The 25428-nt window shown below is 40.9% G+C and overlaps 1 protein-coding gene across 1 annotated transcript in view; it reads right to left on the bottom strand.

Annotated features, from left to right (window-relative positions):
- map3k9 (mitogen-activated protein kinase kinase kinase 9) overlaps window positions 1-25428 on the bottom strand; it is a 184929-nt gene that overhangs the window by 37922 nt on the left and 121579 nt on the right. Inside the window, 5 exon segments of the mRNA XM_072251022.1 lie at window positions 2558-2680; window positions 2948-3188; window positions 4065-4240; window positions 17312-17460; window positions 22553-22733. Of these exon segments, the coding sequence (XP_072107123.1) occupies window positions 2558-2680; window positions 2948-3188; window positions 4065-4240; window positions 17312-17460; window positions 22553-22733 (870 nt within the window).

The following is a 25428-nucleotide window of genomic DNA, read 5'->3' as shown; positions in this document are numbered from 1 at the left end:
GACTAGTGAGGAGGTGTTGTGAGTCCAGGTTAGATTGCCTGGTATGAGCGCACCAAGATATTCTCTCCACAGCAGAGCCATCGATGTGCAATGGAGAGTGGTCACACTGTGCCTTCCTGAAGTCCACAATCATCTCTTTTGCCTTGTCCATGTTGAGACTTATTGTACTCACACCATTTGACAAGCCTCTCAACTTTCTCCCTATATACTGACACATCATTGCTGTTGATGAGGCCAGTGTGGTATCATCAGTGAACTTGATAATGCGGTTGAACTGGATCTGGCAGTGTAGTTGTGATTCAGCTGCATAAACAGCAGTGGCTGATCACCCAGCACTGGGGGGGGGGGGGGGGGGCGGGCACTAGTGCTCAATGTGATGGAACTTGAGATGCTGTTGCCAGCTCGGACTAAAATCCGAGATCCAGCTACAGAGAGGGGTGTTGAGTCGTAATGAGGACAGTTCACCCACCAGTCTTTGAAGGATGACAGTGTTAAGTGCTGAGCTGAAGTCAATGAACAGCATCCTGGTGTGTGAGGCATCATTTTCAAAGTGGGACAGGACAGAATGGATGGCCAAGGCTATGGCATCTTCAATGCACCAGTTTAAGTGGTAGTCAAACTGTGAAGGGTCCAATGTAGCTGCAAGGTGGGATTTTATCTGATCGATAACCTGCCACTCAAAGCACTTCATGATTGTTGAGGTCAGTGTCCTTAGGAAGTAATAGTTTAGGCCAGTTACCATCACTGTTGTAGGGAACAGAATGATGGTGGCTGCCTTGAAACTTGCAGGAATGGTGGAACGTTTCAAAGAGATGTTAAAGATGTCCGTTAAGAGCTCTTTTAAGCTGTGCCGCACAAACCCTCAGCACCTGACCAGGTACGTTGCCTGGTTCTGCAGCACTGCATGGGTTTACCCTGGCCAAGATGCTCCTCACCTCGAATGCGGCCAGACAGGGTGCTTGTTCCACAGGGGGCAGCAGGGGCTTTTCTCGATGTCACATCACGTCCATTCGTGCATAGAAGACATTCAGCCTGTCAAGAAGGGAGGCATCACTGTTGTTGACACACGGGATGGACTTCCAATTTGTTATTATTTGTAAACCTTGCCATATACGCTCTGTGTCCCTGTTGTCACAAAGGTGTCTATGAATTTTCTGTGAGTACTCTTGCTTTGCCTTCTTGATGGGATGGAAAAGCGCAGATCTTGCTGACTTTAGAGTTGTCTTATCCCCTGATCTGAAGCCAGCTTTCAAATCCCCAAACAGTATACGAATCTCGTCAGTCAGACACGGTTTCTGGTTTGCCCTGGTAGCGTAGTGATTAATTGCGGTAACATCCTCCATGCATTTTCCTATGTAGCCGGTACATACGAAGGTACGTACAGCAAGTCAAGTATTGATTAATCTGACGATGAACAAAAATTAGATCCAGTGCAGATATGTGTTTGCACACAAGCACTCAGATAGGACGGGAGGGAGTAACACTAAATAACACTAAATCTGCCAGTGTTGGACTGAATTCAACAATTTGTTTCAGTTTTCATTGCCGGCCTCCCCCCTCCAACTCACCCTGCCCCCCCCCCCACAACAGACAAACACAAAGGTAAGATCAGCCTGTACCAATGTGTTTGATGCAGATCTCTGTGCCAATGTGACCTTCAATGACAGCTGAAAGATTGCTGCCACAGTGCAAAACCAGAGCGGATGGTTCTTATTGCGTTGAATGGGTTATAAATACTGCCATCTGGTGCCCAAAATGGGAACTATGAATCTAAGCCTGTTGCAATCTCTCCAGCCACCTCCCAAGAACCAATCTCTCTTTACAAGCAATCATAAATGCCCCCTTTTGGAATGTGGTTGTTTGTTATTAACAGGCAGAAGCTATGGGAAGTTTCTGGTGATTAGAGCCCTACTTGAGGGCAAGTAACTTGAGGTTCCACAACAAAGTGAGATAGCTCACTTAGCTTGGTTATAAAACTCTACATTAGCTTGATAATAAACCTCGACATTAGTGGACTTATGGTGATTCAAGTATTAATTGCAACTGACAGAGTTAACAGTGACCTACAAAAGGCAAATGTCAAAGAACATAATTTGATAGCAGAGAAGAATTTCACTGCGATCTTGGTTCTGTGAGGGCTACTATCTTGTTTTACTTTCAACAACTGTGTAAACTGCTGGCACAGGTGAGGAGGTAGTTAGCAAAAAGCAAGAGAGGAAAACCCAAACACGAGGAAATCTGCAGATGTGGAATTTCAAGCAACACATACAAAAGTTGCTGGTGAACGCAGCAGGCCAGGCAGCATCTATAGGAAGAGGTACAGTCGACATTTCGAGTCAAGACCCTTCATCAGGACTTTCAGTAATGCTATGTGTGTTTTCCTATACCAGTTTGATTTTCATGTATTGTATAAAAATTACATGCTGAGAGCAACAGGTGGCCAATGGTCTGAGGAATTCTGCTGAGTGTCAAACAACAGTTGGTTTATTACTCTCTTTAAAATAATATGTGAACAATCTGGAAGCAACGCTCAACCTGTGTATGAAATAATACTCACAGTGAAATGCCCTGAGTCGTGGGATGATGGTGGGGCTTGCAGGGGGGCTCAAGCTGCTGCTGATCAGACTCTTCCTCTTGTCCAGAGTGGGAGAAGCCTGCACGGTGATTTTATGCTGGAAATCTGCACAAAATTTCAAAAGAATTCAGAAACAGCTTCGGAGAAACGTGGGGAGGGAGAGAGGTATGGAGGCAGGGAACAGGGAGGCAGGGGGAAGCCGTGGATGAGAAGTCCTGTTGGCGGGCACAAGGGTTGGGGAGAGCGATAGGAAAGCAAGATTGATTCCCTACCATTTAAAGCACGGGCTTATTAGCGGTCCAATGTAATGAGCATGTGGTGTACCCACTGCTCGCTGGGGTAGAAGGAAGATACTCTGACAGTGATACCCACCAGAGGGAAGGCTGATCCGGTTGCCATCCTTGAGTTTGAGTCTGCTCTTTTTGAAGTTGCCCTTCCGTTTCTTCACCTTGGGTTTCTCCTGGTGCAGCTGGTGGAAGATGATATTGAGCTCCCGCTCCAGAATGTCAATCTCCCGCTCGGCCAGCTCCTGCTCCCGGCGCCGCAGCAGCTCCTCTTGATTCTTCTGCTGCAAGGCTGCCCGAGACAGCTCCTCCTCCCAGCTGCGCAGTTCCTGGTGAACGCAGATTCTTAAGATAGTGACCAAAAGCGTGCAGGTCTGCAAGTCGATTATATTCCCCACAGCATGTGGGTGAGAAATGAATCCAGTGGGGAGGGGGAGAGGAATTAATGCAAATGTGGGGAGAATAAAATGGGAATCATGTACACGAGTGCCTTTTGATGGGCATAGAACTCGGAGGGTAAGGGGCCTGTTTCTGTGCTTTGAGTCTCCATGACCCAGATAGGGGAGCCATGTCTTACATATTTAAGTTTACTTACAATGCAGTGCCACATAAGGAAGTAAATGGGGTGCACACACAAGTTACTAAAGTATGGACATGGGTTTAGGTAAGAAGATGGTAGACAAAATCTAATGCCTGGAAGCATAACATCATCTGCTTCAGTAGGAAGTGTGGAAAACAATTTATTTTATGAAACGTTGGCAAGTATTGACATTCAAATAGCTTTTTGAGGTGGACCCATCACAAAGAAATAGGCAAGTTAGACCAAGAAATTTGGAGAGCAAATGGGTGAGTTGTACGGGAAATAGACTAGAAAGGAGATTCAGCCATAATCTTCCTGAGGATTACAGCAGGTTCAAGGATCACATTAAGAAACAAAAGACTGCAGCAACACACACAGCACTGGAGAAACTCAGCAGGTCAGGCAGCAACTATGGAGGGAAAGTTCGATGAAGGGTCTCAACCGAAATGTCGACTGTCTATTTCACACTATAGATGCTGCCTGACCTGTTGAGTTCCTCTAGCACATTTTGTGTTGCTCAAGGGTCACGTGTCCAGCACCTGCTCCTGTTTCACACAGGAAGGGGGGAGAATGAAAAAAACAGGAGCAAGGGGAAGTAGTTAAAGAATCCCATTAAATGTCTTACCTTCTCCTTTTCTCTAAGTTCCTCAAACATTTCCTGTATCTCCAGCTTCCATTCTTCCTGCAGCGAGTGGAATGAATCCTGAGGCATTTCAAAGTAGCCAGATTCCTCAATGGCAGTGAGCTTCTCCAAGATGCAGGGAAACAATGGACGAGAGTGAGGATCAGCATTCCAGCAATCTGAAGTAAAAGCATCAATTCGATTCTATTATTATTTCATATTCCATTATTTTCTATTGCCTTGCAACATAAAACTAGGCCATTTCAGCTCATCAGGTCTCTGCCAGTTCACCAAGCAGCACCATTCCCCCAGTAATTGTCCAGGTAATCTTGCTCCCTGCATTCCCATCAACTCGTTCAGTGTCTATCATATTTGGAGAACTTTTTAGCAGCCAACTTACCTACCAACAAGCACATCTTTCAGATGTAGGGGGACACCAGTGCACCTGGCAAAAATCCACAGAATCAGTGCCAGAGTTCAGGATTGAACTGGGATCACTGGAAATGTGAGACAACAGTTCCAACTAGCTGTCACTATGCTGAGTGCTTTTCTTACTTCTAATATGGACTGTAATAATAAACCCCCATTTCAGTCATTTTCCACATCTTAAAAATATCCCAATCTCCAATCTTTTCCATATTTTCCACAATGAGAATAGAACAGTTACTGATCAGTCTAACAGAGATAGGCATTTAATATGTTTTCTACAATGATATCCCTTCTGTGCATAGGCCAATACCCTAATGGCAACACTTAGCAGATTCAAATTAGCAGGATCCTGCTCAAAGCAACTCAGCCTGTGAGGCAGCACATTTGACAAGGAGAACACATTTCAGAAATATTTTTACTTTTGTTCCCCTTATTTCTAATTGGCTATTGAAGGAAGGCAATATATACAGAAGGGGCACAAATTATACTTCAAAAATATGCCTGTATTTCATCATTAGATTATTTTCTAATCCAGTTTTACACCTTTATGAGGAATTGTATAATTTATTTCTCTGATATTATTTGTTTAAGATATTTATCCTTAGAGGACTTAATTGGAAAACAGGGATGGATGACTCTATATCCATGCCACACCCACCCCACCCGCCCTGGCACTCCTTCTCTGCCACCTGCCTCACACCCCTCCTGCAGCGCTCCATCCTTAACATTCCCAACACGCTTTGCTCCCACCAGATTTACAAACTCACATGCACAACACGCTGGATGAACTCAGAAGGTCGGGCAGCATCCATGGAAACGAACAGTCAATGTTTCAGGCCAAGACTCTTCGTCAGGAGGGCAGGATTAATCAATTTCAGATCCATCATCAATGTTAAACACAAAACAGGGCATTGCTTCTTCTGTGAAGCATAACAATTCAGAGACCCTACTTAGGTTGACTTTTTCCTTATGGAAAATTCTGCTTATGATCTGAGCAAAGATGATTTTTGTTGGCCACACCCAATTCCTAATCCAGTTCAGAGTCAACCAAATTTTGGATGCTATGCGAGTTACAGCAAGGCCAGAATAGGAAAGCACCACTTTATTTCCTCAGTGAAATGGATAGTTTTGTCTTAAGCCAAAATCTAGTCCTTTCACGGTCACTGCTATTGAGTCCAAATTTATTTCAAATAATTGAATACAAATTCCCTCATTGGTTTGTTGGAAATTAAAAGCATGCTCCTGGATTATTAATCCTAGATTTTAATTCAGATTTTCATGAAAAGGACCTGTAATGAATTATAGTAATGAGGATTCAATGGGACCATGGGTTAGACTGCAACCACTGTTAAATTCACTCATGGAAAATGTGCCTTGATTGAAAGTCTAAAGAAATGCTTCCACACTTGGAATCGTAACCTGGAAATGGTGCCTTCAGGCATCAGGCTGAGAAATGTGCAGAAGCAGCATGAAAATGCTGAAGTCCGAGTATGGTTATGAACATCCCCCAAGCTTTAACTTTTGTATAGATTCTCTGGGAATTGCTGCAGTGTTAAATGAAAGTCTGCACATTACGTTGCATTCCTTCACTTTGATCAGATGCAGTCTGCAACCCTTTCACTAGATTTGAGTTGTGTCTGCAACTAAAACAGTTACTGGGATAAGTAAAGACACAGTGGCACAGCTGCTGGAGCCGCAGACTCACAGCGGCAGAGACCTGGCTTCGATCCCACCACCCTTGTAGTATAGTTTGTGACTATGCAGATATTCTCTGGGCACTCTGGTGTCCTCCCACACCTTGAAGATATGTAGGTTAATTAGCTACTGTTAATTTCCCCAAGCATGCAGGTGAATAGTAGAATCAGAGGGGTGGAGCAAAGTCAAGATGGTGCTAAACAGCGACTACTTTGCTTGCATCTTCAAAAACAGCTCTATTTCTATCTCTCATAGCTCTCTTTTTCCTTTTCAAGGTTCTGACCTGAAGTTACACTTTGAATTTGGTTCTTTGCAGGAATGGGACCTACTCTCAGGGCCTCACAACCGGCCGCTTTTTGATGTCCCAAGAATACAGCCTGGAAGACTAGCACCCCTTCAGGGTGCCAGACTTTGGTGGCTCTAGAGACGTGCTGATTCTAGGCCGGTGCCCCTGACTGAGGTGTCACGGGAGAACACGGAACATTGGGAGCACCGAGTTAGCTGCCGTGGCTTGTGTCTGGAGAGCTGTGCCTTTATGGGGCTGATTCTCTGGGCGCAGTGCTCAGAAAGAGCGACATAACAGACTTTAACATCGTAAGTCAGTGAGTTGTTTGTTATGCCTCCCTCTTGCTGTGAAACAGGGTCACCTCTTTTTCCTTTATTAGGGGGAAGACAGAGAGCCTGTGGTATGTCAAATTACCAGGTGAATGGGTAGTCATTGGGGTAATGCAAGTCTGTTTCTTTATTGGTGCTTGCTGCACGCTTAAGTGCTTGGTGGAGGGTGCTGATGCGTTTTTGCTGGTAGGGGTGAGTCGTTGCCTTGCTATTGTTTGAGCATGGTGGGGGCTGGGGAGGTTAAGGTTCTAACATTTAACTGTCATTCATTCTTTGGGGCACTCCCCTGTTTTTGTGGATGTTTGTGAAGAAAAGGAATTTCATGATGTACAATGTGTATGAGTGCAGGTTTATCTCCTATCTGTCAATTAAATCAACTCTAATTCCTCCTAATGCTTTTATAATCATCGCATGTGTATCCACGCATTGGATACACATGTGATCCAGTGCATCACTTAACAATTATCTTTATTGTCACATATACATGGAGAAATTGAAACAAACAGTGAAATGTGTTGTTTTGCTGTGTTTATTGTTGATGTTTGAGATGTGCTGGGGGCAGCCAGAAAGTGTCACCACACTTCCAGCATCAACACATAGTATTCCCACAACTTATTTACAATAGCCTCACTGCTTGAAACCACAGTGAGCAATGCAGTTCTGAATTGTATTACTGTTTATTTCTCTCCAACTATCAGCGACAAAAATCACTGCTTTTTTTGAACACAAGCACACACAGCTGACGCTATTTAAAAACTGCTTACTCGAAGCACAGTGTCATGGCTAATGGCCACACAAGTGCATGTGCCTGAGGCTGGTTAGAAACTGTTCATCAGCAGTCTCCTCCCCCAATTAAGTAGCATAGTCCTAAAATTTACGATGGAAGTCCTATTTTCTCAATTAATTTTGTTCTTTAAGAGTTTTCTCAAATAAACAGTCTTTAAAGATTCAAATTAACTAGAATCCACTGTATCCTTGAGTTGATTACTGAATAAAACATTAGAGATTTTATAGAATGTTAATCAGTTTCAAAAAGCATCTCAGGTAGTTTTTGAGAGCCATCTGACTTCTGTGTGCAACAGCAAGCATTCAAACTGTTCATCATTCTCAATATAAAACTTGAAATAGTCGAGAATTGAGAGTGTGGCACTTGATTTTATTTACCGCTGTGATAACAGTATCTAATGATTTGTACAAACAATCACTTGGGTTTTTTGGGACAAGATGGTGTCTGTGAATTACAACGAATGGTAAGTATGTTAAGAGGAGTCTCTTGAGACATTAGATGGAGTAAGTCGCATTTTGGCTTTGCTCCATTCATTTTTCAATCTTTTTACCACCTTTCTACTATCTATATTAAAGTGTTTATAACACTTTTATATGCTTGAACTTTGATTCTTAATCGCTGGAAATGAGTACCAGAGGGAAAAAGGCATTAGCTGAAGGCAAGGAAGCTGGTAATGGAAATGGAAGGAAAGAAGGTGACTCTCAACAGCCTAAGTCTCAACTCACTTTGGAGGCTATGTCGAAGCTCCTGGATGATAAATTCCTTACAAGATTTTCTAATTTGGAAGTATTATTAAAGGAGATCGAAAAGAGACTATGATCACTTAATCAGGAGTGTGAAAAACAACAACGGCAAACTCCTGAACTTGATGAAGCTGGTAGACAGAGAGACCGCAAGCTAGATTTGTTGGAAAAGAAATTAACTTCGACCACTATAATAGGACTCCGTGAAGACGTTGAGAGTGGTGACCTTACTAAATTTTTTTCTCAATTTTTAATGGACGTGTTCGGCTCTGGAGCTTTTTTTTCTACTTCCCCTATACTTGATCACGCCCGCCGGGCTTTAAGAGCAAGACCTTCTAAAGAACTGAAACCTCAACATGTCATACTCCGATTCCTCTATCTGCATAGCAAGGAGCATTTAATTCGAATTGCCCATTGGAAAGGGATAATTGAACATGGAGACCTCACGTTTCGTTTGGTTGAAGATTACAGTCCTGAGGTAATGTGAGAAAGATCACTTTTTAAACCAGTGATGTCCGAGCTCTATCAAAGAAAGTTCCAACCAGCTCTGCTATCTCCAAACAACAGGAATTCTGCAGATGCTGGAAATTCAAGCAACACACATCAAAGTTGCTGGTGAACACAGCAGGCCATGCAGCATCTCTAGGAAGAGGTACAGTCGACGTTTCAGGCCGAGACCCTTCGTCAGGACTAACTGAAGGAAGAGTTAGTAAGAGAATTGAAAGGGGAAGGGGGAGATCCAAAATGATAGGAGAAGACAAGAGGGGGAGGGATGGAGCCAAGAGCTGGACAGGTGATTGGCAAAAGGGATACGAGAGGATCATGGGACAGGAGGTCCGGGAAGAAAGACAAGGGGGGAGAACCCAGAGGATGGGCAAGGGGTATATTCAGAGGGACAGAGGGAGAAAAAGGAGAGTGAGAGAAAGAATGTGTGTATAAAAATAAATAACAGATGGGGTACGAGGGGGAGGTGGGGCATTAGCGTAAGTTAGAGAAGTCGATGTTCATGCCATCAGGTTGGAGGCTACCCAGACGGAATATAAGGTGTTGTTCCTCCAACCTGAGTGTGGCTTCATCTTTACAGTAGAGGAGGCCGTGGATAGACATGTCAGAATGGGAATGGGATGTGGAATTAAAATGTGTGGCCACTGGGAGATCCTGTTTTCTCTGGCGGACAGAGCGTAGGTGTTCAGCAAAGCGGTCTCCCAGTCTGCGTCGGGTCTCGCCAATATACAGAAGGCCACATCGGGAGATTTTCCTCCAACTTTCACCCTGCCCTCAAGTTTACCTGGTCCATTTCCAACACCTCCCTCCACTTTCTAGATCTTTCTGTCTCTGTCTCTGGAGACAGCTTATCCACTGATGTCTACTATAAGCCTACTGACTCTCACAGCTATCTGGACTATTCCTCTTCTCACCCTGTCTCTTGCAAAATGCCATCCCCTTCTCGCAATTCCTCCGTCTCCGCCACATCTGCTCTCAAGATGAGGCTTTTCATTCTAGGATGAGGGAGATGTCCTCCTTTTTTAAAGAAAGGGGCTTCCCTCCCTCCACTATCAACTCTGCTCTCAAACGCATCTCCCCCATTTCACGTACATCTGCTCTCACTCCATCCTCCCGCCATCCCACTAGGAATAGGGTTCCCCTGGTCCTCACCTACCACCCCACCAGCCTCCGGGTCCAACATATTATTCTCCATAACTTCCGCCACCTCCAACAGGATCCTACCACTAAGCACATCTTTCCCTCCCCCCTCCTCTGCTTTCCACAGGGATCGCTCCCTACGCGATTCCCTTGTCCATTTGTCCCCCCCATCCCTCCCCACTGATCTCCCTCCTGGCACTTATCCTTGTAAGTGGAACAAGTGCTACACATGCCCTTACACTTCCTCCCTTATCACCAAACAGTCCTTCCAGGTGAAGTGACACTTCTCCTGTGAGTTGGCTGGGGTGATATACTGCGTCCGGTGCTCCCAATGTGGCCTTCTATATATTGGCGAGACCCGACGCAGACTGGGAGACCGCTTTGCTGAACACCTACGCTCTGTCCACCAGAGACAGCAGGATCTCCCAGTGGGCACACATTTTAATTCCACGTCCCATTCCCATTCTGACATGTCTATCCACGGCCTCCTCTTCTGTAAAGATGAAGCCACACTCAGGTTGGAGGAACAACACCTTATATTCCATCTGGGTAGCCTCCAACCTGATGGCATGAACATCGACTTCTCTAACTTCCGCCAATGCCCCACCTCCCCCTCGTACCCCATCTGTTATTTATTTTTATGCACACATTCTTTCTCTCTCTCTCCTTTTTCTCCCTCTGTCCCTCTGAATATACCTCTTGCCCATCCTCTGGGTTCCCGACCCCCTTGTCTTTCTTCCCGGACCTCCTGTCCCATGATCCTCTTGTATCCCCTTTTGCCAATCACCTGTCCAGCTCTTGGCTCCATCCCTCCCCCTCCTGTCTTCTCCTATCATTTTGGATCTCCCCCTCCCCCTCCCACTTTCAAATCTCTTACTCACTCTTCCTTCAGTTAGTCCTGACGAAGGGTCTTGGCCTGAAACGTCGACTGTACCTCTTCCTAGAGATGCTGCCTGGCCTGCTGCGTTCACCAGCAACTTTGATGTGTGTTGCTGCTATTTCCAGCTCGCTTAAGGGTTGTTCTGCCTGATAAATCACGTAAGTGGTTTAAATCCACGGACGAAGCTCATCAATTCCTTGAGGATCAATGTTTGATCTCAGCCGTCTAATAAATTTACTGTTTTTCATGTCTGTATTCATTTGTTTTATAAGTTAATAACCAGTTCATAGATTTGGACTTTTAAAGTTTGAAGAATTTTGCCCTTGGTTTGATAATGCTCGTACTTTGTATTGAAGTATGGATATTTATCATGCTTTTATGTTAAAGTTCCTTTTTTTCCTCCCTTTATTATTTTATTTTCAATTGTTTGTTTTTGAAAATAATTAAGAATCTGATTTGTTGATTGATTTTTTTTCTTGAAATATTAATAAGATTGTATTCTGTTTCACTTTCCAAGACCTTGCCTTTCAAAATGTTTTGCAAACAGCTGTTTTTTTAAACATTTGTTTGGTGTTTTTTATGGCATTCTCTTCTCAAAGTTTTGACTGCGGGTGGTGTTTTGAATTCTTTTCAATTTTGGAGACTTGCCTACAAGAGAGATGGGAGTAGGGAAGTGTCTAGATAGCTTTCTGACTGTCTATTGGCCACTTTTTAGGCTTTTGTGCGTGAGGGTGGGGCTATTTTTAGTTTAGATTTCCATCTGGTCTGATCTGAGACTACAAATATGACTTAATATAACTTGCAGTTCCTCTTTAAACTTTTTTCCCTTTTCCTGATTCATGAGTTTCCTATGCAGTAAGGTTAACCCTTTATACACCATATTGTTTATTCAAGTACAATGGATAATATTATTAACTTTGTTTTATAGAATATGAATGGTTTGAATCATTCGATTAAATGGAAGAAGATTTTTAATGTTTTTCATAGACTGAATGCTCAGATTATCTTTGCCTAGGAAACTCATGTAAGGAAGGAGAATAATCAGCATTTTTTAAGGTTTTGGAAAGAATAACAGTTTCACTCCAATTCACAGGCTAAGGTGGAAGGAGTCTCTATGTTTATAGATTCCTCGATTTCATTTGTTCACTATGAAACAATTTCAGACCCGAGTGGTAGATTTCTGTTAATTACTGGTTTACTTTATAGACAAAAAGTTGTTATGGTTAATATCTATGCACCAAATACTGATTATCCTGAATTCTTTAAGCACTTATTTGCATCTCTTCCTAATTTAAATGAATATACGTTGATAAGGCAGAGATTTTAACTGTTGCCTGAATCCCTCGATGGGCAGGTCTGCGCCCAGTCAGGTACTTCCAAGCAAATCCATTATTTTTATTAATTCCTTTTCAGTTGATTCTGGAATTTTAGAAGTTTGTAGGTTTTTATATTCTAATGATAAAGAGTTCTCATTATATATAATAATCAAGTATATCATAATTACTCTAGAATTGATTACTTCTTTACTGACTCTCAATTAGTTTCATCTGTTACTGCCTGTGAATATGATGCAATTGCCATCTCTGATCATGCGCCCCTGAAACTATCAATCAAATTAACTGATGTAACTTCCAGCGCTAGACAATGGCAGTTCAATTCTACTCTGCTTCAGGACTTAAGTTTTGTTAACTTTATTAAAGAACAGATAGCCTTTTTCTTCTCAATTAATTTTAAGAAAGAAATTTCCAGTGGGATATTATGGGACACTTTTAAAGCATATATCCATGGGCAAATTATTTCATATTCTGCTAGATTGAAAAAACGAATTAATAATGAAATACATACATTGGTTGATAAGATTAAAGAAATTGATAAAAAAAATTCTGCTGCTTCTAATTTGGAGCTTTACAAAAAGAGAGTTGAACTTCAGATGCAACATAGTTTGTTATTAACATCCCCAATTGAAAATCAATTACTTAGAACTAAGAGTCAATTTTCTGTACATGGACATAAATCGAATTAATTACTGGCCAACCAATTGAAAGCTACTTCGGCTATACGTCAAATTATTAAAGTTCATAAACGGGATGGTACTTTGATGGTTGACCACGACGAAATTAATAAATCTTTTCAAGAATTCTATACCTCGTTATACCAATCAGAATTTCCTGATGATTCTACCACAATGCATGAATTTTTAAGAAAATTGAATATTCTGAAATTACCACTTAATGTTTAACATTAGATACACCCATTACAGAAGAAGAAATAAAAAAAGCAATTTCCTCAATGAATTCTGGTAAAGCACCTGGCCTGGATGGGTATACAGTAGAATTTTTAAAATCTTTTCCAAGTCTACTTTCTCCTTGGTTATGTAGAATTTCTAAGGATGCTTTATTTGTAAGTAAATTACCACAATCTTTTTATGAAGCATCTATTTCTTCAATTCCTAAAAAAGATAAAAACCCCACTGAATGTGCATCATATCCTTGTTATCCTTGTTAAATGTGGACTCCAAATTTTTTTCCAAAATATTAGCAATTAGATTGGAAAATGTACTGCCACAAATAGTCTCTGACGACCACACAGGATTTATTAAAAATCGTTATTTGTATTTTAATGTTAGGAGGTTGATGAATATTGTATATACTTCTTCATCTAAAACTCCAGGATGTGCTATTTCACTTGATGCTGAGAAGGCGTTTGATAGAGTTGAATGGGAATATTTATTTAACATCCTTGAGAAATTCAAATTTAGCCCAAAATTCATATCTTGGATCCAATTGATATATCATATACCTTTGGCTTCTGTACTTACCAATAATCAGAGATCCCCCTTTCTTAGGCTTTTTGAGGTACTAGACAGGGCTGTCCTTTAAGCCCTTTACTATTTGATATTGCCTTGGAGCCCTCGGCAATCGCTCTTCGTGATTCACCCAATATATTTGGCATTATTCATGGGAATGAGATGCATAAGGTATCATTATATGCAGATAACCTGTTACTGTATATCTCTAATCCAGAGAAATCCATCCCTGCAGTAATATTACTACTTGCTCAGTTTAGTAGTTTTTCTGGTTATAAATTGAATCTTAAGAAGAGTGAGCTTTTTCTATTAAATATGCAAGTTACAATCTATAGACAATCACCATTTAGACTGGTTACTGATTATTTTACTTATTTGGGTGTTAAAATTATTAAGAAGCATAAGGATCTATTTAAAGTTAACTTTTTACCCTTAATTGATCATGTTAAACAAACTGCTTACGAAATGGTCCCCACTGTCCCCATCATTGATTGGTTGAATCAATGCTATTAAGATGATTATTTTACCTAAATTTCTGTATCTATTTCAGGCTGTACCAATCTTCATCTCTAAATCCTTTTTTGATATTATTGATTCTAAAATTTCTTCATATATATGGCAGAATAAAAATCCTTGATTAAGTAAGAAATATTTACAGAAATCAAAAAAGGATGGCGGTTTGGCATTGCCAAACTTTAGATTCTATTATTGGGCACTTATCTGAACACAAGACTTAGATGAAATTCAATGTCCGCGATGGGTGAACCTCGAGTGTGAGTCTGTGCAGGGGTTCTCATTGGCTTCTATTTTAGGGGCTTCATTTCCCTTCGCATTTACTAAACTGAACAAACAAATGATTAATCCAATAATTAAACATACAATACGAATATGGTTTCAATTTCGTAAATTTTTTGGATTGAATAAATTTATTCTATCAGGTCCTATTATATCCAATTTTTTCTTCCAACCATCCAGAACTGATCAAGCTTTTCTTTGATGGAAAACGAACGGAATGATATGTTTTCATGATTTATTCGTGGATAGTTGTCTCATGTCCTTTGAACAGTTGTCTAATAAATATAATTTTTTCAGATATTTGCAGATTAGAAACTCTTTGAAGGTTATTTTATCTACTTTTCCGATATCACATCAAACTGAAATTACAGAATTTATTTTAGGTTTAAACCCATATCAGAAGAGTTTAATAGCAGTTGTTTATGATTTAATTACCAAAATACGTTTAGGTATGTCTGATAAAATTAAGAATGAATGGGAAAGAGAACTTCAGGTATCTTTACCCATTGAGAAATGGGAGAAAATTTTCCAAGTAGTTTACACTTCTTCAATGTGTGTTAGACATACTTTGATACAATTTAAGGTGGTTCATAGGGTCCATATGTCTAAGGATAAGTTAGCTCGTTTTTATGGTCATATAAATCCTGTCTGTGACAGATATAATTCTGAGGTAGCTTCCTTGACACATATGTTCCGGTCTTGCCCTCTTTTAGAAAAATATTGGAAAGACATTTTTGATATTATTTCAGTAGTTTTGCGTATATATTTACAACCTCATCCTATTACTGCAATTTTTAGATTACCAATGATAGACTTTAGTCATTTATCCCCGTCAGCTTGTCGTTTGATTGCATTTGTTACATAAATAGTCAGAAGATCCATTTTATTTAAATGATAAGATTCTAATCCCCCTGCTACATTTCAATGATTTTCCCAAACTATAACATGTTTAAATTTGGAAAAAATTAGGAGTGGTACCCCTGATCCTTCAGTTAAATTTGAAGAAACTTGGAGGCCATTTATTCAACATTTTCGCATGATGTAAGCTGAGTTTTTCGGAATCCTTTTTAATAACTTTTTGCTTGTGTATAGAGGAGAGAAGTTAATGACAAATAATGATCTTAACTGATGAAATGTGACAGCCCAGTCTTTGTTTTGTTTTGTTTTTAGTGTAGGGGGTAAAAGCTTTTTAAAAAATCTTTTTCTTGTTCAGTTATTAAGAGATTGGGAGGTTTAAATTAAATATGTTACTCGGAGTCTGTGTCTGTATGTGTTAACCTTTATCAATGTAATCCCGATCTCTTTGTATCATTATCGTTGTTATGTTCATCAATTTGAAACTCAAAAACGATTGAAAAAGAAAGAAAGAAAAGTTAATTTCTTGTTTCTCCAAATTCCTACATGGTATATGTAGTCTAAAATTATATTTGTGTTCAACCTCAAACAGTCTAACATAACCACAAAAGGTTTCTGAGGAAGCAACACTTCCCAAAAAATTTACGGGCTAGGGCTATTTGATCTAGTGACTTATACAAAACTGTACTCAAAACTTCCCTAACTGCTGGCAAAATCAGTTTCTCTCCAATCATATGGGGCTTTTCAGATTCAACAATGAGCAATGAAACGTTGTATGAAGCATATAAACCATGCTTTGTTGTGAAGTGCTGGCAAACGTGTTTTGAAATATTTTCTGTTTTTGAAAGTTTTCATGAAATGATTGCCAATAAGCCAAGTTCTTGTTTGCTTTATCAGAGTGTATTGTCTTCAAATGTGCAGGAGCCTGGATGGTTTCATCACCTCATTTTAAAATACCTTTTCACACAACAGACATATTGGCTGCTGTGGTTGCTTGGTGCTGGCATAAATTCATATTTCAGATACTCCACGCTATACTGTCTACACTTCTTTTTCAATTGGTCTGCTTCTGCTATTTTTATTATGGATTAACGACCATGGTCAGTTGCTTTTGTTTAAGTCCAACCTCCCTTAAGCACAGCGATCAATAAAGGGGAAAGTTATGACATCATCATAGTTCAGGCAAAACCTGACACTCTACCTGAAGGTAATAAGTGGGGTGGTGATACCTCGGTTGGGCCGTGGGCTATAGAAATGCTGTCAAGACCACTCTGAAGGTCAGATTCTGAACTTTACCTCACTGAATGCCATACCCTAATTCACAGGAATTATGTCACTGCATGATTAGAGTATAGGAATCGCACTCGTTTACACTGTACTACAGTAGTGAACGGCAACAATTCATGGGCTAGGCCTGAAAATAACAATTTATTCAGTCCAGATTTCTCATAATATGACAAATAGAGCAGTGCCACATTGCTTTTCAACAACTATAACACACTTCAAGCAAAGTCGAAAAGAATGTTGGGTTAGCAAGAGATTAGGTGATTACGTGATCATTGTAATCAATTATGAGGGGCTGACGATCAAATGCTTATCACAAACAATTCATTTCTTAAATTAAGGTCCTCAGCTGCCCCCTTGATACCGAGCCCCCCTACCACCACCCTCTATCTTTATCGCCTCCTCCACCACCCCTTAGAAATTCCCACTGCTCCCAGGGGAGTTATACCTTTCACTTTGCAAACCACTGCTCTACACACCTGGACTCTCAAATAGATCTTTGCCTTGGCAAGTGGGAAAGGTAATTAGGCTTCTTTGTACAAAATAAAGCTTTCAAAGGTATCCTTTAAAACGTATTTTGCTTTGTCAGAAAAAATTGCCATGTCCTTGACAAAAATACAAAATGTTGGAACAATTTAATGTGACTTTTAATCTTACAGTATTTCTATTTGCAGATGATGGCAAAGGGTTTCATTTTGATGAAAGCGAAGACCTTACCTTCCATGAGTTTGCTGAAAAGCTCTGGACAGGTGGAGGGAATGGGAAGGGCCAGTTTATTCATAGCCACACCATAAGCCACAGCCAGTCCATCGATCCCTCTGAATGGAACTTCTCCTGTCAGCAGTTCCCACAACAACACACCATAACTAAGAACAAAAAGATTCTTGGTTTAAAAAGAAGAGTAAGAACAGTTGTAGAATATCTTGTAACATTTAAAGCAGTGATCTGCAAGCAGGCGATGAAATCTAACCCAACCATTTTTTAATATAATCACAGGAAATAACCAGGAAAGACCATCAAAAATCAACAGAGAAATAAATATCAGCACAAAACCTTAATTGTGCTTTCTGTCTGTCTGTATCTTGTTTTACGGCGGTTGGCATCCAGCTTAATGGTGCATTACCGCCACCCTCTGCTCCAGAATGTGCACTAAACATACATTCTAAATCCTTTCACCCAATCGCGCGCGCACACACACACACACACAAATATATATACAAACCTACACTTCACCCTCCCATCTTTGACCATCCTAGTATCCTATTCCTGTTTATTCGTCATATTCTATAAAAAACCCCTGTACCCCTTAAAAACGCTAAAAATACCCGGACTTGTGCTCTCTCACCCATGCCCAGCAACCCTTTTAATGTGAATTCCTGCATCCCCAACTCCCTTAATTTATTTCTCATCATCTCTCTCTGTATCCCATACTTCCTGCAACTCAGAACTACATGTTCTACTGACTCCTCTTCCTGACATTCCTCACACAATCCTGTCTGGTGTTTCCCTATCATTTTCAATGTTTTGTTTAATGCACAATGCCCCAATTGTGCTTTCTCTCAAGTAGTAAGGCTGATAAAGATTTGACTTAGGTTTCAATTAATCTTTGATTATTCCAATTTAGAAAGAGGCAAGTTAAATGGTAGAATTATACATCACAGAAACTGACTGAGTCCATGTTGACCATTAAGTATCCATCTGCACTAATCCAGTCTATATTAATCCCATTTTATTTTGCCACATTCCCATCAACTCCCTCCCTCATTGGAAGCCACTTAGGCTTACAACCTAGCCAATTAGTCTCATATCTTTGGGGTGTGGGAGGAAATCCAAACACTAGGAGAAAACCCAGGTGGTGATGGAGTGAACAAGTAAGCTCCACACAGACAGCACCCGCGGTTCACTGGAACCATGAGGCATCAGCTCTGCTGGCTGTGCCACTGAGCCACCCCAAGGGATAAACAAGACAAAAAAAATGATATTGGTCTGACAAACTGTGAGCACAATTTTTAGAACAGAGCACAAAAGGACTTTGGTTTAAACTGAGGAATAACAATAAAACAAAGTCCTTTATAAAGTCTTTTACTTAGGAAATGCAATGGATCCCAGGTAAGACAGCAAAAGGAAAACAACGGAATTACTAAATATGCATTTGGATATTGTGTTACGAGGTCCAGGGGTACATCATTTTATATGTAGGTGAATGGCGGTGGGCTGGAACAATTTATCCATGTCCATCCTAATGGCTGAGATCACATCCTTTCAAGAATTCTGTCACTGATACTTAACCCAGGCTGTGAATCTATTTCATGCTCTAAGTTTTGAAAATATCCATTCCTGCACAAGGTGTCTTTGAGATTTATACAAACATTGTTAGCATTAACATCAAAAAATGCACAATGCTGGAGAGATTATAAGTAATCACAAAACTACTTCTTATTGATCCACTCAACTCCCTGCTTTCATATCAGAGGTTTGGGAGTGAGTTTACAAATAACAAGCCTGGGAAACATTGTGTGGCATGTTTGTAAGCTGATGTCCGCTCACAAAGAAGCCTTCTTTTGATTTGGCACTGTGCGCCCCCACCCCCACACATTGCCTTAATCTACACAGGGTCTCCTGCACCATTAAGTATGTCACTTGCCTCATGGTAATGCTTTCTGACTCACTCTCAAAGTGTGAGATATTTAACATGGGTAGGGGCTGGTCCAGAAGACCTTTAGAGCAACAAAGTTCTGCAAGACATATGAAGTCGAAGAATAATTAAAATGAAGAGAAAACCTATAAAATGGTCAGTGGATGTAATACACAAGTTGAGCAGTGGAAATGGGGGAGACAATCATGGAAAGAGGAGAGGAGGGTTCAAGGGGCGATGGAAGGAGGGGCAAGTGATCAGACAGAGAGATGGAAAAAAAGGAGAGTCAAGTGGATGGAGAAGGAGAGAGGGAACGAGGGAACTAAATAGAAATTAAAGAGGAAGCAACATCTTAGACACGTTCCCAAAGTTTTACCACCTCCTGGAACAACTGTAGCTTCCAAGAATATTTTCAGGTCAAAAATATTCACGAGTATTTCTTATCTGATCCAATAATATCATTGTACTTGCTATAATCCAGCACATGCTCAAATGCTTGTGTTGATTCAGGTAGAGACACGAGAGAGAGACGAGAGACAGAGAGAGACAGAGAGAGACAGAGAGAGACAGAGAGAGACAGAGGGAGAAAGAAAGAAAAATACAAGATACATGGATGCCAACCAGTGTCCCAACCGCTAGCCGTTCATTGCATGCTGTTCCATGCAGCATGTTCAGTTTTTCAAAACACCAGGCAATAATATGTGGATTACACTCATTTGTATGTTCTTCCAGACCCTCAGTCTCATAATCAATAGCAATATTTGGCCAAGTTGTCTGTCATTCTGCAGTCATCCAGATTAATGCCTGTTACCTAACCTCAGTCACTGTAGGGCTCAAATATTTATACTGGGTTCAAGGCAGGTGGAGTATACATGTAGATTAAATGTCCTAGTCCCCGTTAGGCAATGCCACACCCATCCAGGTCAAAAGGATTTGTTCAGTGTCACCTAAATGTCATTGCTCCTGATTATTTGGAATGTGCATGCCTCAGAGCAAGTCTTCAGTCTGTTCGATTTTGCAACTACCTCTAGGATGCACATGTAAGAAATTTCAAATGCACAGACCCTTAGTCAACTTGGGATCAGAGTATCAAAACTGATTTCTAAAAAAAAAAAGCAACCCAGTGGTGCCAGTTGAGGAGCTGCTGCCTCACAGCACTAGTGACCCAGGTTCAATCCCAGAATATGTGTGTTCTCATTGCAACTTTATTGGTTTGCCCCCAAATCCCAAAGACATCCAGACTGGTCAATTAGCTATTCCAGCTGCTCTCAGCATAGGCATGTGTGGAATCTGGGAGGGGGTAATGGCATTGTGGAATTAATAAAAACTGGATAAATCTCAAATGTTTCCTGGTCCATAATGACTTGTGGGCTGTGGGATGCATTTCTTTCTGTGTAACTCTTTGGACTCAGGTTGGGGTTGGATTGGCTGAGGCCAACTGGCTAGTTTGCATGACCTCTCACCCATGCAAATCATTACTTTTGACCTCAGCAAGTGGATTACACCAGTTACCACTGAATTTAATTTCCCCTAGTTTAAAAGCAAAGGACAAGCCTCCTGTCATCAACCTTGTGATGTAGGTGGCTCAAGTGAGGGACTAGGACTGAAGGGCTGAACAAGGTGTCCAACCACTTTCATCCCTTTCATCTTCTCATCACCTCTTCAGTACATTCTTCTTTAATAAAAAAGAAATTGCAGTGAAAGTCTGCAGTACAAAGAATGAAGGAAGTGGGCTGATCATGGTGAAATGTTTAAGGTCCTGAAAGAAAAATGACATGGTAGATATTGAGATATTTTAACAAGTTGGGGAGTCTCATGGGAAGAGTAGTTACAAAACTATGAGACCGAGGTGTGCAGGAACAACTTCTCACATGAAAAGATTGGTGATTCTCTAGAATTCCCTGCTCTGGAGAACTGTGGAGGCAGGATCAATGGAGGTATTTGGGGAAATGGTGCAGAAGAGATGAAGCTTGGGGCAGATCAAGCTTTGGTCATAATGGGCAGGCTTAAGGGGCCAGATGGCCAACACCTGCTCCAATTTTTCAACTACAACTACAGCCTGAAGATATGCACCACCAGGCTGAAAAATAGCTTCCACCCTGCTGTTATAGTGCTATTAAATAGTTCCCTAATAAAATAAGATGGATTCTTCATTTTCTTCCCTGTTATGTTTACCTACACTATACTTCCTCTGTAGCTGTTAGACTTTTATGTATTCTATTATTGTTCTACCTCAGTATGAAAAGTGTGCAAGACAGGGTTTTCACTGTATTACAGTACATGTAACAATAATAAACCAATTCCAACTAACTACAATTCCATTTTTTTTATATTCCTAGAATCAGAATCAGGTCCATTATCACCGGCATGTGTTGTGAAATTTATTAACTTAGCAGCAGCAGTTCAATGCAATACATAATAATAGAGAGAAACAGAAATAAGTAAATCAATTATGGTAAGTACATATATATGCATATTGAACAGATTAAAAACAGTGCAAAAACAGAAATAATATATATTTTTAAAAAGTAAGGTCGTGATCATGGGTTCAATGTCCATTTAGGAATCATATGGCAGAGGGGAAAAAGTTGTTTCTAAATTGCTGAGTGTGCACCTTCAGGCATCTGTACCTGCTTCCTGACAGTAACAATGAGAAGGGGGCACGTACTGCGTAATGGTGGTCTTTAATAATGGATATCACTTTTCTGAGGCATTGTTCCTTGAAGATGTCTTGGGTACTATGGAGGCTAGTACCCAAGATGCAGCTGACTAATTTTACAACTTTCTGTAGCTTCTTTCGGTCCTGTGCAGTAGCCCTCACCCCACCACCCACACACCATTCAGTGATCTAGCCGGTCAGAATGCACGGTATATCTATAGAAGTTCTTGAGTATTTTAGTTGACAAACCAAATCTCTTCAAACTCCTAATGAAATATAGCCACTGTCTTGCCTTCTTTATAGCTGCATCGATATGTTGGGAGCAGGCTAGATTCTCAGAGACATTCTAACAGAATGAGAGCAATGGATGATTTGGGAAACTTGTGGAATTTCAGTGATTTATTACAGTGAAATTCAGAACATTTCTGATGGCTTCAACATTTCTGTTCTATGAAAAGAACTCAAAAATCCCCCACCATCTGCTCATGCCTGTATCCCTTTTCACTTTGGTCTGTGGAAGTTAAGAAATTCATCCCTACCTCATTCCATTCTTGAACATTCCATCAAACAAACCTGCATACCCTCTCCCAATCCCTCCCCTTTTCAATACAAGCGATATTGTTGGTTAAGGGGAGATGAACACGGGCAAAGGACAGCATCATACCTCCAGACATCGCTTCCTTTGGAGAACATGGAAGACCGGATCACCTCTGGTGCCATCCAGGCATAGGTGCCTGCCGCACTCATTTTGGTTGTCTTGTGGCACTCGCGTGCCAGGCCAAAGTCCGTGATCTTCAGGGTTTTGTTACTCAGCCCATCATTTTCCAGCTTCTCGCGTATCAGAACTAGGAGGGGAATGAAACAGAGCAGGAATATTTTTTAACATGAACACAGCCACCTTCCCTCGTCACCCCTTCAAATACAGCCAGATGCTTGTGCACAAAGAATCTGTGCAGGAAGTGGCTGTCAGTGTGTACAAACCACTCTGCTGCCTCAGATCCCATCACTCTTATTGAAGTGCAAGAGAGTTTTCATCATGCGCCAGCCAATATTCACAGCTTGGCCATTAAGAGCGATGAATAACCTGTCTCCACTTTTGTTTTCGTGGGATATTGCTGTGTGTAAGGTAGTGAGCTGCCCACCCCAGTCAGCCAGCCTAACAGCTACTATCGTTCAATGCAATTAATGGGAGGCAAAAAGATCTTTGAAGGATCAGAAGTACTGTGGAAAGTCTGACCTTCTGCTCCTACAGATATGATGTCGCAAAATGTAAACACTATCAAGACCAACATCAGACAATTTTAAACAGATAGAGGTGCTGCAGTTAGTTACAGAATCTTCACTCAGGCAGAAGAGGGTCACATTCCCAAAACTCGATACCTGTCTCCAATACATGGCATGGACTGCGCAAGACTGTACCTGCCCTACAGACCACATCATGCAGTGAATCGACATCACTAAAAGGAGAAATATAGACATCACTGGCCACTTCTAACACAAGATGCCTCCTCTCAGTGGGACAATATCAGCTATCTAGTGATCTAAAGGAGCAGGTAATAGACCGAGATGCACATAGGTTCCCTTAAGGTTTCCCAGTTTACAAATCAACACTGCTGCTCACCTTTCACATTATTACTGACACATTTTAATGCCAGTTATTGAACGAGTGGGTTGGGAATTAAATAGGGAGGAGGAGTATGCCATTTAAGATCAGCACAAGAATTAAAACTCACTCTGAAAGCTAGAAATACTGGACACCTGGACAAAATTCAGGATTCTCACAACGCAATGTAAAGGAGTAATTTTATGGTGCACAGATCTCCACAGAGCACAGAACACCAGCAGTGGATTTGTTCCCATGCCCCCTCAAGTGTCCTCCCAGAGGAGGAACTCCGTTGTGAGCCTCAGAATTGACCTGCCTAGTATTACAAGTATTTTCCATTTATATTGCTTATAATTATTGTTAGCAAGAACAACAGAGAAGTAGGAAGTTTGCACCACAATGTCACCTTTTGTTTTTAAGTACAGTGTGGCATTGCTATCTAAAATGGGAATCAGAGCCTACACAGAAAGAAGAGCAAGTAGGCACTTTAACCATTTCGAATCATGATACAAAGACCACTGCTTAACAGCAAGTCTATTAGCATTGGGTCAACAAGGGGTCAGACTTGATGAGATAACTCTCACAAATGAATAACCTGACAATTGTTCAACAGGGATCAGTTGCGGACAACCATGGAAATGTTTCTCAAGTCCCTGACCTTCAGAGGTAGAAAAGGTATCAAAGAAAATTACATGCGATTCAAAACTATTCATTCTTTCTCAAGGAAATATAACAAGCTTTATTGTCAGTGCTCCAGGACCATTATAATCACATCAGTCTGTAATATTTCCAGGTGGCTGCAGTCTGGCTCACTGCTGTGAAATTCTGCAGCCTTCCAGTAGCTGCCTGATGATGGCTGACTCCAGCAGCCCAGCCCGTCAGATCAGGCTGACGAAGCAGAACTGCGCAGAACCTAGCAGTCAGCACTGACAACAGAAACACCTTCACAGACCACGGGATATCATCAAAATAGTCACCTCCACCGAGGCCAAATTCACAGTGGGCAAGACCAAGCTCACTGCCCGAGAAAAAAACAAAATTAGAAATGACGCTAGAAGCTCCATCTGCTGTAGAGACTAAAAGATGCAGAGTCAAAATGGTAAAACCCGTCTTTTCCCATAATCGTAAACTAAATTAACTACTCTGAGTAATTATTTTACAAAATTGAGTTCATTAACTTCTAGAGTTGCTAGCAATTTGGGAAACCTAAGGAAGAGCTGTAATGTGAAATAGATCCATTCTAAGCAATTCTCAGTCAGTGATTAACAGATGGTCAACACAATGTCAGTATAAACATCACAAATTTCTGCTGCAAACCAGAAGATGAATGCTCAGGTGGTTTAGTTTCCTGAGAATAACCTTCATTAGAATCAGATTATTGCCTTAGATCCACAGATCTTACCAGTGAAAGACCCATGGTGGATCCAGTCTCTGGGCAGAACCTCAATGCATACTTATTTGAAGTTTTCAATTATTTTGCAGATTTGTCCTGTGGTTAGCAGACTGTTTGACAAACCCAATCATTCAAAATATTACTCCATTCCCTTAAACATTAATGGACACCTGATAAACTACGGCTTACACAATCTTTAGCTCATTGCGTGGAACTAAGCTCAAAAGCTGCTGATTTGGCTGCGATTTGATAGAATTCCACTAGGTGGAAGTGAAAGAATATATTTATTTCCTCCACTGGGAAAGTGCTAACTTTATAATTCTGATTGGTTCAAACTGTAGATCAGTATTATCCCCATGAATTGCCAGTTAACCTCTGAGTTAGGGTGGCTGTGACCTCAAACACCAGTCCAGAGACCAAAGCACACAGTTCTAGGCTGACCAGTAATTGGAGAATGCCATTTTGTCAGAGGTGAGCAACTTTTGTTGATTGTGAAACCAAAATTCAGCCTATAACACAAAACATAGCAGGAATACAAGCCATT

This window comes from Mobula birostris, chromosome 1 (assembly GCF_030028105.1).
Source record: "Mobula birostris isolate sMobBir1 chromosome 1, sMobBir1.hap1, whole genome shotgun sequence".
NCBI lineage: Eukaryota > Metazoa > Chordata > Chondrichthyes > Myliobatiformes > Myliobatidae > Mobula > Mobula birostris.
The sequence above is the reverse complement of the archived record's forward strand: the minus strand, read 5'-3'. Positions and strand labels throughout refer to the sequence as shown.